Consider the following 18,191-nt stretch of genomic DNA (forward strand, 5'->3'; position numbering starts at 1 on the left):
AGCCTGACGTCAATATTTTCTTTTCATTGTGAGGAGTGCATTTACGTGTGTTGCTGTAGTTCACAAAAGAACACAACTCTCTGCTCAACAGAATACTTCGATCAGTACTGAGCAGTGATTCGAAAATCTTCTCACTCATAACCTTGCCATTGTAGATTTGGCACACTGCCAGTTACCAAGGACTAAGAGCAGGAACGTATTTCTGGCCTGGCTCAGATGTCAAAATCAATGGCAGTTTCCCAGACATCCACGTAGACTACAACGGGTAATATAATCAGGAATCAATTATTTTGTTTCTCATATATGAATATACCAATAGCTTTATTGCCCTTAGATGATAAGAACTGTCATTTTCTATTATCATGCCTTTAATTTCATTTCAGAAAAATACCTTTTGAGGAGAGGGTCTTCACACTCCTGAAGTGGCTACAGTTGCCAGATAATGAGAGGTAAATCCCCCATTTAAGTTAGAGGCATCCCAGCTACTAGCAAGCCTTTATCAGAGACATTCAAGCCTAAAGTGCATTGTGTATAATGTCGTGGTGTACAACAATTGTTGTCCCTGCAGGCCAGATTTCTTCACGTTGTACCTCGAGGAGCCGGACAAGTCGGGGCACAGCTTTGGTCCTGTCAGTGGAGGGGTAAGGTCAATAGGAAAACAACCAGGATGCATCTCATTAGTCTGAAGTTATTTCATATGCAATTAACTGAAATACCTTGAGAGGCGAAGGGCAAACAACAGGTTTCTGTCCACCACCTTTCTCCTGCCCTGTGTTCTCAGATCATTGCATATTAAGGGAAGGAGAAGAGGTGAGGAAGCAACTGCAAACTATTGAAATACCTCTGGTGCAACAACCTTACAACAACCTGCAGGTCAAAGCAGGTTCAGGATTGTTAAGCTTATACTGTATCTACCATTCGAGAGCTTGGGACAATAAAGCTATATCTGCATTTAAAAAAAAATGTTGTTATTGACATAGCCTTGTTCTGTTCAATGTTCTCTACCTATAAAGTACTCCAAATGCAACAATTCATGTTGTTACGTTCAAAAGAATACAAGAAAAATTGCTGACACCATTCAAACCAATGAGAGTTCGGAACATTAAAGCCAATTATCTCAGAATAATCTTTTTTTCTGATAGAACTTTATAGTCCAAAGCGCTCGCATTAATAAGATACACTTCAGACGCTCTGAAGTACTTTGATGAAATGGCCCATAAATCTTTATTAATAAAATAACCAAAATGACAAATTAACTAATATTAGAATTAACACTACTGAAGAGTTCCTGCACCTAAATATAAACAGTACCAGCACACAAAATGAGTACTGGCACCTATTTCAGTCAAGCATTAAGGTTGCCGCCTCAAAGGTGTTGTTCGATTCCTGTCAAGGACAAAACAGCAAAAGGTCATGATGTACTGCTTTGTTGTTACGTAATGTAATCCAAAAAGGCTCACTTCTTGTGTTTAGGTCAGGCATGTGTCGGAACTACCCTTTGTTTTTGTTCTCGTAACTGCTTTTAACATGCTTTTATAGCACCACAATCAACCCCTGACACAACTCTCATTAACAACAACATATGGCAAGTATCTTCACTGACATTTTCAACCTGTCCCTGACTGAGTCTGTAATACCAACATGTTTCAAGCAGACCATCATAGTCCCTGTGCCCAAGAACACTAAGGTAACCTGCCAAAATGACTACAGACCCGTAGCACTCACATCTGTAGCCATGAAGTGCTTTGAAAGGCTGGACATGGCTCACATCAACACCATTATCCCAGAAAATCTAGACCCACTCCAATTTGCATACTGCCCCAACAGATCAACAGACGATGCAATATAGATTGCATTCCACACTGGCCTTTCCCACCTGGACAAAAGGAACACCTATGTGAGAATGCTACTCATTGACTACAGCTTAGCGTTCAACACCATAGTGCCCTCATAGCTCATCACTAAGGACCCTGGGACTAAACACCTCCCTCTGCAACTGGATCCTGGACTTCCTGACGGGCCGTCCCCAGGTGGTAAGGGTAGGTAACAACACATCGACCATGCTGATCCTCAAAACAGGGGTCCCTCAGGGGTGCATGCTCAGTCCCCTCCTGTACTCCCTGTTCACTCATGACTGCATGGCCAGGCACGACTCCAACACCATCATTAAGTTTGCCGACGACACAACAGTGGTAGGCCTGATCACCGACAACGATGAGACAGCCTATAGGGAGGAGGTCAGAAACCTGGTCATGTGGTGCCAGGATAACAACCTCTCCCTCAACGTGATCAAGACAAAGGAGATGATTGTGGACTACAGGAAAGGAGGACCGAGCACGCCCCCATTCTCATCGACGGGGCTGTAGTGGAGCAGGTAGAGAGCTTCAAGTTCCTTGGTGTCCACATCACCAACAAACTATCATGGTCCGAACACACCAGGACATTCGTGAAGAGGGCACGACAAAGCCTATTCCCCCTCAAGAGACTGAAAAGATTTGGCATGGATCCTCAGATCCTCAAAAAGTTATACAGCTGCCCCATCGAGAGCATCCTGACTGGTTGCATCACCACCTGGTATGGCAACTGCTCAGCCTCTGACCGCATAGCACTACAGAGGGTAGTGCGAACGGCCCAGTACATCACTGGGGCCAAGCTTCCTGCCATCCAGGACCTCAATACCAGGCGGTGTCAGAGGAAAAAAAACTGTCAAAGACTCCAGCCACCCAAGTCATAGACTGTTTTCTCTGCTACCACACGGAAACCGGTACCAGAGCACCAAGTCTAGGTCCAAAAGGCTTCTTAACAGCTTCTACCCCCAATCAATAAGAGTCCTGAACAGCTAATCAAATGGCTACCCAGACTATTTGCATTGCCCCCCCTCTTTTATGCTGCTGCTACTCTCTGTTTATTATCTATGCATAGTCACTTTAACTGTACCTACATGTACATATTGCCTCAATTACCTCGACTAACCTGTGCCCCCACACACTGACTCTGTACCGGTTCCCCCTGTATATAGCCTCGCTACTGTTATTTTACTGTTGCTCTTTAATTATTTGTTATTTTTATTTTTTACTAATCTATTTTCTACTTAACACTTATTTTTCTTAAAACTGCATTGTTGGTTTTGGGCTCCCGAGTGGCACAGCGGTCTAAGGCACTGCATCTCAGTGCAAGAGGGGACACTACAGCCCCCGGTTTGAATCCAGGCTGAATCACATCCGGCCGTGATTGGGAGTCCCATAGGGCGGCACACAATTGGCCCAGCGTCGTCCGGGTTTGGCCGGGGTAGGCCTTCATTGCAAATAAGAATTTGTTCTTAACTGATTTGCCTAGTTAAATGAAGGTTAAATAAAATCAATTGGTTAAGGGCTTGTAAGTAAGCATTTCACTGTAAGGTATCTGTTGTATTCAGTGCATGTGACAAAAACCATTTGATTTGATTTGATAGACAGAGCAACCCACTGAATGATTTTGATCCATGACCACTGTATACATACCCATGACTGCTGTATACAAAACACATGGCTTAGATTCAATGCTGAACGCCAAATTAAAGTGCTCACCAAAAGGTGAAAGTTCAATGTCTTGCTCACATGTGAACAAATGGTGCTGTTGACTATTATGTTGGGCATACTTTTTCTCCATTGAAAAGGCCCCTTCAAATCAGTTGCCTTATAAATGCAAACATATTGTTAAATCATCATGATGCAAAGTTATGATCTAATGACATTTACATATTGTAGTAACCCCAAGAGAAAATGACATAGATGTTCTATTTTTATAGAACTCAACATTTGTTTTCATATAACCGTGCATAAATCACAAGTAAACACACGTCAAAGTGTGTTTACTTTTTGTAAATAGACTGGTACTTAACAATAATCAAGGTTTAATTATGATGAGGGTGCCATTAGCCTTGGTCAATGAAGTCATTGAAGACTACAGTCACGGATGTAACAGTCTCACAAGTTTCTCACTGTATTTCAGTTGATCGAGGCTCTCACAGGAGTGGACAAGGTCATTGGTCAACTGATGAACGGACTCAAACAGCTAAACCTGCATCAGTGTCTCAACATCATCATCGTAGCTGACCACGGTAGGAGGCTAATAAATCAAAGGAATCAAATGTATTCGCCCTTTACCTCCACAAATCTGACATCTGGACAGCAAATGGACCTCTTTCCCATAGACCTAGTATATCTAAGAATGTAATGTATTTAGAATAATATGGAATTAGTCTACAAACATGAAAAAATAGTAAGCATTGTTGTATTAGTGTTGTGGCTTAATAGTTCAATGCTGTACAAATAAGTTTGTGTGGAAACTTCAACAAAAACTTTATTGGGCTACACCAATAGGTATGGAGGACACAAGTTGTGACAGGAAGGAAGTCCTCCAGGATCTACTCCAGGTGGAAAATGTTGGTGATCTATATGTCTACGAGGGACCTTTTGGGAGAATTAGATCCAATGACAAAAACCAACCCTGTGAGTGTAAGACCAAACATGTAGAAAATGTACCTTTTCTTTGTATCGCAATAAAAATGACATATTCCTGTTGTTTCCTTTGACAGTGGACTCGGCCCAACTTGTAGCCAACATGACGGTGAGTAAGAAGCTACAATAAATCATTCACCTTGATTTAAACTAGCCGTGATTGCCATATTGACTGGAAATGCTCCAATTGAGGAATAATCAAATGTTTAGGCAAACTGAAGATGTTCATACGTTGTTTGTATTCAGTCCAATAATGTTTTGTCCCTCATACTGTATCTGTTATAGAAACCTACTGATTGATCAAAAATATTGTGTTGTTTTCTTGGGATTCCAGTGCAAGAAGAACGGTCAGAAGGTCAAGCCTTACCTGAAAAACTATCTGCCCAAGCGGTTCCACTACGCAAACAGTAGACGCATTGAGGACGTCAGCGTGATAGTCAAGCCAGGATGGCTGTTCGAGAGGTACCGATTTAAGAAACTCCACCCTACTTCATCAACATAACCCTGGTGTGGATTTTAGTAGGGCATGATGTAGAAAAATGTTGGCTTCTTACATATTTCTGTGTTATGTTGTAGATACCCAGGGTCTTTGACCTTCTGTGCAGGTGGAGCTCATGGGTATGACAATGATGATGCCAGTATGCATGTGAGTAGGAAGGAGATCCATTTACTCAAATAAATCAGTTAGTTAATGAGTACAAACTTAATTTCATTGGTTTAAAAAATATACTGAACAAAAATATAAATGCAACATGCAACAATTTCAACGATTTTGCTGAGTTACAGTTAATATAAGGAAATCAGTCAATTGAAATACATTCATTAGACCCTAATCTATGGATATTACATTACTAGTCATGGGCACAGCCATGGGTGGGCCTGGGAGGGGATAGGCCCACCCACTTGGGAGCCAGTCCCACCCACTGGGGAGCCAGGCTCAGACGATCATAATGAGTTTTTTTTCCCCCATAAAAGGGCTTTATCACAGACAGAAATACTCTTCAGTTTCATCAGCCGTCCCAGTGGCTGGTCTCGATCAATCCCGTAGGGGAAGAAGCCAGATGTGGAGGTCCTGGGCTGGCGTGGTTACACGTGGTCTGCGGTTGTGAGGCTGGTTGGACGTATTGACAAATTCTCGGCTTACGGTTGAGAAATTAACATTCAATCCTCTGGCAACAGCTCTGGTGGACATTCCTGCAGTCAGCATGCCAATTGCACGCTCCCTCAAAACCTGAGACATCGGTGGCATTGTGTTGCAAATTTTAGAGTGGCTTTTTATTGTCTCCAGCACAAGATGCACCTGTGTAATGATCATGCTGTTTAAACCAGCTTCTTGATATGCCACACCTGTCAGGTGGATGGATTATTTTGGCAAAGAAATGCTCACTAACTGGGATGGAAAAACAATTTGTGCAAAACAATTTAGAGAAACAAGCTATTTGTGTGTATGGAACATTTCTGGAATCTTTTATTTCAGCTCATGAAACATGGGACCAACACTTTACATGTTGTGTTAATATTTTTGTTCAGTATGTATTTTATATATATATATATATATATATACACACACACACATCTTTGAACTGAGTGTACAAAACATTAGGAACACCTGCTCATTCCATGACATAGACTGACCAGGTGAAAGCTATGATCTCTTATTGATGTCCCATGTTAAATCCCCTTCAATCAGTGTAGCTGAAGGGGAAGAGACAGGTTAAAGAAGGATTTTTAAGTATAGAGACAATTGAGACATGTATTGTGTTTGTGGGCCATTCAGGGGGTGAATGGGCAAGACAAAAGATTGAAGTACTTTTGGATGGGATATGGTACCGGTTTGTGTCAAGAACCACAATGCTGCACAGTATCCTCTGTGTATCAAGAATGGTCCACCACCCAAAGGACATCCAGCCAACTTGGCACAACTGTACGAAGCATTGCAGTCAACACGGGCCAGCATCTCTATGGAACGCTTTCGACAACTTGTAGATACCAAGCCACGAGGAGGCTGTTCTGAGGGCAAAAAGGGGTGCAACTCAAAATTAGGAGGGTGTTCCTAATGTTTTTTACACTCAGTGCACAGTGAGGGAAACAAGTATTTGATCCCCAGCTGATTTTGTATGTTTTCCCACTGACAAAGAAATGATCAGTCTATAATTTTAATGGTAGGTTTATTTGAACAGTGAGAGACAGAATAACAACAACAAAAAATCCAGAAAAACGCATGTCAAAAATGTTATAAATTGATTTGCATTTTAATGAGGGAAATAAGTATTTGACCCCCTCTCAATCAGAAAGATTTCTGGCTCTCAGGTGTCTTTTATACAGGTAACGAGCTGAGATTAGGAGCACACTCTTAAAGGGAGTGCTCCTAATCTCAGCTTGTTAACTGAATAAAAGACACCTGTCCACAGAAGCAATCAATCAATCAGATTCCAAACTCTCCACCATGGCCAAGACCAAAGAGCTCTCCAAGGATGTCAGGGACAAGATTGTAGACCTACACAAGGCTGGAATGGGCTACAAGACCATCGCCAAGCAGCTTGGTGAGAAGGTGACAACAGTTGGTGTGATTATTCGCAAATGGAAGAAACACAAAAGAACTGTCAATCTCCCTCGGCCTGGGGCTCCATGCAAGATCTCACCTCGTGGAGTTGCAATGATCATGAGAACGGTGAGGAATCAGCCCAGAACTACACGGGAGGATCTTGTCAATGAGCTCAAGGCAGCTGGGACCATAGTCACCAAGAAAACAATTGGTAACACACTATGCCGTGAAGGACTGAAATCCTGCAGCGCCCGCAAGGTCCCCCTGCTCAAGAAAGCACATATACATGCCCGTCTGAAGTTTGCCAATGAACATCTGAATGATTCAGAGGACAACTGGGGGAAAGTGTTGTGGTCAGATGAGACCAAAATGGAGCTCTTTGGCATCAACTCAACTCGCCGTGTTTGGAGGAGGAGGAATGCTGCCTATGACCCCAAGAAAACCATCCCCACCGTCAAACATGGAGGTGGAAACATTATGCTTTGGGGGTGTTTTTCTGCTAAGGGGACAGGACAACTACACCGCATCAAAGGGACGATGGACGGGGCCATGTACCGTCAAATCTTGGGTGAGAACCTCCTTCCCTCAGCCAGGGCATTGAAAATGGGTGGTGGATGGGTATTCCAGCATGACAATGACCCAAAACACACGGCCAAGGCAACAAAGGAGTGGCTCAAGAAGAAGCACATTAAGGTCCTGGAGTGGCCTAGCCAGTCTCCAGACCTTAATCCCATAGACAATATGTGGAGGGAGCTGAGGGTTCAAGTTGCCATAACGTCAGCCTTGAAACCTTAATGACTTGGAGAAGATCTGCAAAGAGGAGTGGGACAAAATCCCTCCTGAGATGTGTGCAAACCTGGTGGCCAACTACAAGAAACGTCTGACCTCTGTGATTACCACCAAGGGTATTGCCACCAAGTACTAAGTCATGCTTTGCAGAGGGGTCAAATACTTATTTCCCTCATTAAAATGCAAATCAATTTATAACATTTTTGACATGCGTTTTTCTGGATTTTTTTGTTGTTATTCCTGTCTCTCACTGTTCAAATAAACCTACCACTAAAATGATGGACTGATCATTTCTTTGTCAGTGGGCAAACGTACAAAATCAGCAGGGGATCAAATACTTTTTTCCCTCACTGTATATTGATATTGTTGTATTTAAGAGATGGAAAAATGATAACTTAACCCTATGATGAAGACCCTCTTTATTCTCCTCAGGCTATGTTCTTAAGCTATGGACCCAAGTTTCATTATAAAACCGAAATAGAACCATTCTCCAATATTGAGCTCTACAATCTCATGTGTGGTGAGTAGCAGTAAATATAGCAGTAAATTACAGTGTCAGTTGTCTGTGTTAACCGAGAAATTGATTCTGTCAGTCCATCATTAAGTGGCAGAATTTGTTGTGAAAGGGCTGGGTTTTGATTAATAAGTAAATTGTACGTGGGGCGAGGGCTTGACCATTCACTGGCCAATCTACGTGTTCCATGGCTTAATACTGCATGAGGTTGTCTCAAGTTGTGCAGGTTATTGACGGTCTTTCGATGTCATCAACTCCAATTCGGCTGGGGCCACGGAATATTCTCGTCCTAATCCGTTTATTAAATAGCATAGGCTACAGTAATTAATAATAGCAACAACAATATACATCCAGTTTTTGATAAATATGTTTGGAGTGTTGGCAGTCAACATTGTAATCGCTTCACCTATAGGCCTATACATGTCTTTACGCATCGCATTTCTCCTGAAATAAAAAATACTAGGCTCCCCTTAAAATGTATTGTAGCCTATATGTGAGGCTAGTTCGCAATATTAAGATATACTGTAGGCCTAACCACCGTTGATATTGCATTATAGGACTGAATATTTTGAATAGGTTTGGAGGAGCGCATCTTTGGTAACCCCACTAACCGTACAATAGGCGCTCTTTGTAAATGGGGATGGATACAAGTGAAATGGACTATGCAGGTAAGTCTATGTTAATTGTGAATAATGCAAAAAGCATGACAGCAAAATCCTCTCTAGAAAACCACTTAGAAACTTTTTATGGATAAAAGGTTCCAAAATAATAACAGGAGCTGGCTAAAATAATGAACAATACATAGATACAAAAGGGGATGTCTGCTTACTGTTTTACTGCTCCCTTGACCTTTGTAATAAAGCTTTGGTGATAAAGATTTATTTTAAAACGGTCTCATGAGCCAAACCCTTTATTGATAGTGTCACGTCCTGGCCAGTATAAGGGTTAATTAGTATTGTAGTTTGGTCAGGACGTGGCAGAGGGTATTTGTTTTATGTGGTTCAGGGTGGTGTGTTTGTTTAAAGGGTGTTTGATTTAGTATTTCCGGGTTTTTGGTTGATGGTCTATGTTTATGTATTTCTATGTGTAGTCTGGTGAGTGTGTTTCTATGTTGTGTTGATTGGGGTTGGGACTCTCAGTTGAAGGCAGGTGTTGTCTATCTGCCTTTGATTGAGAGTCCCATATATTAGGGTGTGTTTGTGGTTGTTATTTGTGGGTGATTGTTCTGTGTTTCGCCTTGTGCCTTACCAGACTGTTTTTGTTGATCGTTCGTGTTTTGTTATTTTTTGTACGTTCATTTTGATAGTTAATAAAAGTCGAGATGAGCCTGCACATACCTGCTGCGTTTTGGTCCTCCTACACCGACGACAACCGTGACAGATAGTCCTGGCTGCTTAGTGAATGCATTGGGCAGGACAAAAAAAACAATCCTGATTGAGGATGTTTTTGGCTTTTAATCAAATGAAACAAAATGCTAAAAAAATATATATGTTTTTTTAGGTTTCTAAATAGTAGGTTCACCGCACAAAAAGCACATCTCTCTTGTTCCATGGGCATATGGGCACTATGCATCAAGTCTGAATAGGCTGCGCTTCCGCTGTCAAAATCCATGCCGTAATCAACCTTGTTACTTATAAGAATAACTTTTGAGTCTTAAATCTCTCTATTTGTGCTAAATGAAATTGTCACTGTTGTGCTAGTTTTTAAGGACACACTTCACATATTACCAACCCTCCCACCTCAGCACAAGTGAGTTGATGCAAGACAGGTAAATAGCTGAACCTGGCGCAAGGTGTGGAAATGCCAGACCGCCAGTTTTTACGTGACGAAGTTTGACAATTGCGCTGCTTTAGCGCTAGCCGAAAATATAACTCCTGGTATTTGAACACTGCATTGTTGAGGAAGAGCTTGTAAGTAAGCATTTCGCTGGACTGTTTTACACCTGTTGTATCCTGTACAAACGACAAAATAAGATTTCATTTGATTTGATCTCCAACATGAATAGTATGTGAATTGTAACATCGTCCATGTGAAACCCTTTCAGATGTGTTGAGGATCTCCCCATCTCAGAACAATGGAAGCCACGGCAGTATGAACCATCTCCTGAGGACTCCCTGGCACACTCCCATACAACCCGCAGAGCAGACAACCCCTGGGCAGTGCCCTCTGGTGATCCTTGAACCCACAGATACCCTGGGCTGCACATGCACCTCCCTGGTAATACCCCTTGCTTACATTGAGTATACCAAACATTAGGAACACCTTCCAAATATTGAGTTGCACCCCCTTTTGCCCTCAGAACAGCCTCAATTTCTCAGGGCATGTTCATTTAAAATGTAATCTATATAATCCCCAAGAGTAATTATTTATCATTAGGAGGACCATAAACAATATCTAGTAATGCTGCATATGCAAAGAAAGGTACAAATCTCACCTTTATGGAATTGTTTTTTAAAATAAATTGCTGAGGTGTTGTAGTCACTTTTGAGGACACAAGTGCAAGTACACAGTACAAATATGATAAAAATATGAAAATATGTTATATGACGTATTCCTATTCAATACAACTGTATGAATAAGGCTTGAAATGACGTATATGCTTTCGAAATATAGTATAAACAAATTATAAAACCAATAACTATAACATTTCACCATCCTTATAACTGCAAAATACATATTTCTATGTTTAGTGTTAGAGAAAATGTGGACATCACACAGCTCTATAGCTTGACTTCTTGAACTCGCCTTTCATCTCATATTAATCTTGTCCATCTATGACAAACGGAAAGTGTTTTTTGTTTAAAATCATTTTGGGTTTAAAACGATGGTCCTCCCATGCCTACACCGCTGCTTTGAAGTTACAGTATACACCTCTTAATACTATAGTGATAAGAAGCTGGTATTATACAGTACAGTATATTAAGCCCATATGAATTACACTAACCATAGAAAGTCTCTGTCTCCAATGTTGTTGATAGTCATGAAAGAATCAATGAATTAAAGGATCAATATTGTCAGAGTCTTATCTATAACAACATCATATCTTGTTTCTTTCCAGGGTGAAACTAATCCAAATAGTCGTCTGAATCTGACAGCTGCTGAAGGTAAATATTATGTGAGACCATATGGACAGATTATCGGCGGAATATTGTCATGATTAACAATCAATTATGATACCAGATGGTACATTGAGTTTAGCAATAATACATCATTATAAACTGGTTGTTTTGAGCCCTGAATGCTGTGGTATACCACGGGTCTGACCCCAAAATACTTTTTACTGTTTTAATTACGTTGGCAACCAGTTTATAATAGCAATAAGGCACCTCGGGGGGTTGTGGTATACTGTAAAACTTCATTTAAACGGAAGAAACTGCCAGTAAGAAACTGCTAGCCATTGGCTGCTAACAGCTGAACACTGCAAGCTAAAAGTATAACACAGTAGTAAAGGAAATGAAGAAATTGATTGAAATTTTGGAAGTGCAAATGAACACCACCGATTGCTGTATGCTAGCTATGCTAACCAGCTAATACGAACGAAAGTTAGCATTTAGCAGTCACTTAACCTGAAAAGGGACAACTTCTACATGGTATGCAGCCAAATATATCCAAATCGGACTTAAGTAACCACATTGTGGGCCTGTCACAATACATAAATCAGGACAGATTTGAAGAATAGCCACTTTGTTAGAGCAGATTTGTTGAATATGCGCCAATCTGGTCAATGCGTCTGCATCCCATTGACTCCATTCCCAAATCTATGGCATTGTTGAATACCCGTTTCTGATTGCCTTGAAGGGCATTCTAGAGCGTGCATTATTTAAGTGATAATGCCCGAGAAGGCAGTGTTTGGAGGATATATTAGCATGGGTGTTGTTAGAAAACCGTGCCAATATATCCTCCAAACACTGGATTTGAGGGAATTATCACTTTTATACAATGGGTTACCAACATATTCAAATAATGATTGTCATATTTTCATTAAAAACATTATTTTGATTAATTTATTCATATTATTTCATCCTTCCACAAGATATAGTCCCGACACAAATCTAGAGTTGCTACCCGAGCCAGCTGCTCGTTCATTCTATCGGTTCGGTTGCCAGAGACAAGTCCTAGTCGTTCAGTCTTTTTTTTTATGGACACGACCCAGTCGTTGGTTCTAAATGTTCCATTGCCATACTGGCTGGCAATGTTCTTATCCCATGCTTTCTAGCTAGCCAACTACGGCTAACTTACAGTCAAGTCAAAAAGTGCAGCCAGAATAACAGCGAAGTAGCTACATTTGTATTTTTTTAAGCTGTTTTCTAGTGACATTTATTTGGATACATCCATAACAATGAGCTAATGAGGTGTGATTTTGACTGGCATAAAAAAAAATGTGCTCACTCGTCAGGACACTGTTGTTCAGATCAGCTAGCCAACTCAGCTAACACAATCACTTCAAACTCTCAGGTATCAAGGTAAGACCCAAGTGCAGACTGTGTGAAGTAACAATGTTTATTGTAACAGGGGCAGGCAAACGACAGGTCAAAGCAGGCAGGGGAAGATAATCCATAGTAGGAGCAAAGGTACAGGTTCAGGGTAAAAACCAGGAGGACGAGAAAAAGAGAGGCTGGGAAAAGACAGGAGCTGACAGGACAAACTTGGAAACAGAAGACAAAGGGCTGTGAGACGGCTTTAATTCTAAACACAGGAAAGGTAGGAAGTAAACGGAGGGTACGAGGCAACAGAGGACGAACAGCAGAGGAGCTAATGATCTTGGAGCGGGGGGGAAGTGGGATGGGTCTCGGCTTCTGGGGGTGTAGCCGCGGGGCTATAGCGGCGTGCCAACGCATCTGGCTTGACCTTCTTGGATACCGGTTGGTGCTGCGGAAGCAAAGTGACCCAGGCCTTACTGAACCCCTCCCGGGGGTCCTGGTACTCCGTGGGGCTGACGGAGAGGTCCGGGGCAATTTCCAAGACCCCAGGAAGATGTCCCGGGGCAGGCAGAGCTGACTTCAGGCAATGATTGTGGTAGGACGGGCTCCAGCCCATGATGACACCAGTAGCCCAGTCAGTGGAGGGATTGTGTTGCTGGAGCCAAGAGAATCCCAATACCATGGGAACCTGCGGAGACTCAACCAGTAGGAATTGGATCGTCTCGCTGTGGTTCCCCGACACTCGTAGGTTGGTCTGGTGGGTGACCCAGCCTATAGAGCACCCATCCAGCGCTCTAACACCCATGGGAATGGAGAGGGGTTGAGTGGGGATGCCCAGCTCGGACGCCAGGGTAAAGTCCATGAGACTCACATCGGCCCCCGTGTCGATGAGTACCTGGAGAGACTTGGACTGGTCGCCCCACAGCAGGATGGCATGGAGAGGGGGGCGAGTAAGGGGAGAAGAACAATTATCTTTAAGACCCACTAGTGTACTCACTCCAACGAATGAGCTAGGTCACTTGAAGTGACAGACACAAAATGACCGGCAGGACCGCAATACAGAAAACTCTGGGTGTCAAGTCTGCGTACACATTTGGCTGGAGACAGCCTAGCCCTGCCGAGCTGCATCTGCACGGGAAGAGGTGAATCGGAAGTCTCCGAAAGCTCTTCGAGGGACTCGCGGAAGCTCGGATCCTCTCAGGGATGTAGATGTCAGGGACTTCATCAGCTGCAAGGCGGGATCCCTGAGTGAGTGATTGGGACCGCAATCGAACCTCTTCTCCCTCTTACAAACCCTGGTAAGCTTAACAAACAAGACGAACTGGCAACAGACAGACAGACAGAAAACACAGGTATAAATACACGGGATAATGTGGAAGATAGGCGACGCCTGGAGGGGGGTGGAGACAAAGCACAATGACAGGTGAAACAGATCAGGGCGTGACACAAACTGAAGCTGAAAAGACTGCAAACTAGCTGTACTTCGTTTCATTTGACCTTTTTTCTATGTATATATCCATAAAAATGATGCCAGCTGATTCATGATTTTGACTTTGAATATTTAAACAATGTTGCAAATGTCAGAGAGACAGACAGCAAGGTTTTACAAATCTTTGCTGTTGAAAATTCTAAAAGAAATGTGAGGTAATGTCTAGCTGCTTTTTATAGTGGAGATCAGTTTATAAATTGCTTGGCTGGGCTGATGAGACGGTGGATTGCGCAGTCAGATGGAACAGAGTAAATAGGCATTTTAACGTCATAGATTTAGCCGCTGGTAAATTGTGGAATAGATGCCCGTGGTATACGACTATCAGCCAATCAGCATTCAGGGCTCGAACCACCCAGCTTATAATTCCCTAGAACGGACAGTAGAGTATATCAGCACTGGTAGAATTCAATGGCTATAGTTCAATCTTGCATGTTCAATGTTTGAGCTGCTTTTGAAATCAAAAGTCGAATTGAAAACATTATTGGCATGGCTGAATTCAAATTTCATAAATAGCAAGCTTGGACTGAAGGTTTGGCACGGAGGTAAAGTTGGTTTTATATTCACACATTCGGACATTCAACAGACATTCATCAGACATTTAACAGACATTTGCCAAAAGCCATTTAAAAATGTAAAAATCAATAACTAATTCACCGTTTGTCACAGAATCATCAAACTAGATATGATTTATTCTATAAATGTCTAGCATACTTTTTACAATCTTTGTTTTGAGGAAAAATTCCAGTTTTAATTTTATAGAAAAACATAATCTCAAATATTGCTTTTAAGATGAAGAAATCTAATCTAAAAAGTGAAAATATGCATTTATTTACAATAACTTGAAAGAAATGTTAATTTCAAGTGCAATTTGTTCTATATGAAGTTAGATAATGTTTACATAAAGTTGTACAATGTTTACAATTTTAAATTGTATGTCAAATCAATGGTTGCATTTTTAGTGCAACAGTTCCACATTTTAAAGTAGTTACAAGGCACAACAGTCATTTATTTATACGTCTCTAATTTAACAGCAAAGAGGCCCCTTCCAATCATTTTCTATTTTGGCTTTGTTGAAGTCCTTCTTTGTCATCCCCAGACAAGCTGAATGGTACCATCTCTGGCACACAGAGCATTCTATCTGCACTATTAAAAACATAAAACAGGGTAATGTTTATTTACATGTAAATTACAGTTCTGGAATACCCAAATTCTGTTACATGCTTTGCAATTAGGAACATTTTCAAATTGAATTGGATTTTTGTTCAATTGCTAAATTGACTTTAAATGACATGCATTTGACCACAACCCTGGCAGAAGCACCCATAACTGTGGTGTTAATCATCATTGAGTATTCAGGCAATATAATATAGTAATAGAGGCATACATTTGCAAAAAACATATTTGTTGATAAAAAAGGTATCACACATCAATGTTGTAATATCAAACATTACAATAATGGCAGTCTTTGAAATCCAAATCAGTTTAATCGTCACTTGTGCCAGATACAACGTGTGTACCTATTATAGTGAATTGCTGTCATAGTATGTATCTAGTATCTCTCATAGTAGAATAATAAAATAGAGTAATGATAATAGAACATTAGAGCAATAACTAGGGTTGCAAAGGGACGGAATGTTTCCAGATATTTTCCATGTGAAGTTAAGCCCGGGTATGTTGGGAATTTTGCTTAAAATCATCAAAAAAGTAAACTTATAACAGTGAACCTTTTTTTGTGGGATACACATAAGGCAATTCTAGGTCTTGTGGCATATTTTGGTTAAACTATCCCCAATTCAATTGAATTGCAACCCTCTTCATGCACAGTGCATTCTTCCATCACATGTGCAGTGCACTCTTCCATCACATGTACATCTGATTCTGAAGATCTTGCACACTAATGAGGTGCTATTGAGCCCACACTACTACACTGTCTGAGCCAAGGACTACATGCTTTCTGGTAAGTTTTGATTACAATACTGGGTGGGGTGAATATATTTTATGACATGCTCTTTTGTTAAATAGTAGCCTACAGCAAAGTGTGTTTAAATAATTTCTAACTTGTTAACCATTTCTGCTAGTTAGTTTTTGCTACCATGTGGGGTTTAGCTTGCTTGAGCCTGCTAACTGAGGAGTGTTAATTCACCTGTTTCCATACATGTTTCATTTTATCTTACAAAGGAGTTGTTTAATCTAACTGCTTAACTATTTATCTGTACATAGAATTTTTTTTTTTTTTTTTTTACTCATTTTTTTCTCATCTTTACAGGAAAATGCAAATGGTTACTATCTGATGTGTGGAGGCATTTCACTGCAGCTAAAGTAGGAGCAAAAGCTGTGTACATTTGCAAATACTGTGCCAAATCATATGTGAAGAATGCAACAAAGATGCAGAATCATCTGGCAAAGTGCATAAAGTTCCCTCAGCGCTCACAACAAGCAACCTCTGACAAAAGTCCCTCTACTTCTATTCGAGGTGAAAATGATGAATCAGACACCTTATCGATAGCAACAGCTCATGGTCCTCCTGAAATCAGAATGTTTTTTGACTCAATGGAGGAACGTAGTCAGAGAAAGGCTGATGAATGTCTTGCTCGAGCTGTGTATGCAATTGGTTCACCTCTGATGCTCACAGGCAATGTGTATTGGAAGAGATTTCTGAATGTTCTTCACCCAGCATACACCCCTCCAACCAGACATGCTTTATCTACTCATTTGCTGGATGCAGAGTTCAACAGAGTTCAAGTGAAGGTCAAGCAGATCATAGAGAAAGCAGACTGTATTGCAATCATCTCTGATGGGTGGTCGAATGTTCGTGGGCAAGGAATAATCATCTCCACCCCTCAACCAGTATTCTACAAGAGCACAGACACGGGGGACAACAGACACACCGGTCTCTACATTGCAGATGAGCTGAAGGCAGTCATCAATGACCTTGGACCACAGAAGGTATTTGCACTGGTGACAGACAATGCTGCGAACATGAAGGCTGCTTGGTCTATAGTGGAGGAGTCCTACCCTCACATCACACCCATTGGCTGTGCTGCTCATGCATTGAATCTGCTCCTCAAGGACATCATGTCACTGAAAACAAGGGATACACTCTACAAGAGAGCCAAGGAAATGGTTAGGTATGTGAAGGGTCATAAAGTTATAGCAGCAATCTACCTCACCAAGCAAAGTGAGAAGAATAAGAGCACTACATTGAAGCTGCCCAGCAACACCCGTTGGGGTGGTGTTGTCATCATGTTTGACAGTCTCCTGGAGATGGAGTCTCTCCAAGAAATGTCCATATCACAGTCTGCCGATATGGACGGCCCCATCAAGAGGATCCCCCTGGATGATGTATTTTGGGATAGTGGTAAGTAGACTGAAACTCCTGAAACCTATAGCAGTAGCCATTGCACGGATTGAGGGAGACAATGCCATCCTGTCTGATGTTCAGACTCTGCTTGCAGATGTAAGAGAAGAAATTCGTACTGCCCTGCCCACTTCACTGTTGCTCCAAGCAGAGGAAACTGCAGTAATGAAATACATCAAAAAGCGTGAAGACTTCTGCCTGAAGCCCATACATGCCGCAGCATACATGTTGGACCCAAAAATGCTGGCAAGAGCATTCTGTCTGGTGCAAAGATAAACAAGGCCTATGGTGTCATCACTACTGTGTCTCGCCACCTTGGCCTGGATGAGGGCAAGGTTCTTGGCAGTCTGGCAAAGTACACTTCCAAGCAAGGGCTTTGGGATGGAGATGCAACATGGCAGTCGTGTCAACATATCTCATCAGCCACCTGGTGGAAGGGACTTTGTGGATCTGAGGCTCTTTCCCCTGTTGCCTCCATCATCCTCCAAATCCCACCAACATCAGCCGCCTCAGAGTGCAACTGGTCCTTGTTTGGGAACACACCAAAGCACGCAACAGGCTGACCAATACAAGGGT

General features: G+C 41.7%; 1 protein-coding gene across 1 annotated transcript in view; it reads left to right on the forward strand.

Annotated features, from left to right (window-relative positions):
- Positions 1 to 18,191, forward strand: part of LOC115173584 (venom phosphodiesterase 1) — a 35,160-nt gene that overhangs the window by 11,515 nt on the left and 5,454 nt on the right. Inside the window, exons 9-19 of the mRNA XM_029731817.1 lie at positions 156 to 265; positions 384 to 449; positions 569 to 641; positions 3,991 to 4,099; positions 4,362 to 4,490; positions 4,577 to 4,608; positions 4,834 to 4,961; positions 5,076 to 5,145; positions 8,266 to 8,353; positions 10,392 to 10,564; positions 11,406 to 11,451. Of these exons, the coding sequence (XP_029587677.1) occupies positions 156 to 265; positions 384 to 449; positions 569 to 641; positions 3,991 to 4,099; positions 4,362 to 4,490; positions 4,577 to 4,608; positions 4,834 to 4,961; positions 5,076 to 5,145; positions 8,266 to 8,353; positions 10,392 to 10,564; positions 11,406 to 11,451 (1,024 nt within the window). The remainder of the gene's footprint in view (positions 1 to 155; positions 266 to 383; positions 450 to 568; positions 642 to 3,990; positions 4,100 to 4,361; positions 4,491 to 4,576; positions 4,609 to 4,833; positions 4,962 to 5,075; positions 5,146 to 8,265; positions 8,354 to 10,391; positions 10,565 to 11,405; positions 11,452 to 18,191) is intronic.

Source organism: Salmo trutta, chromosome 34 (assembly GCF_901001165.1).
Source record: "Salmo trutta chromosome 34, fSalTru1.1, whole genome shotgun sequence".
Classification (NCBI taxonomy): Eukaryota; Metazoa; Chordata; class Actinopteri; order Salmoniformes; family Salmonidae; genus Salmo; species Salmo trutta.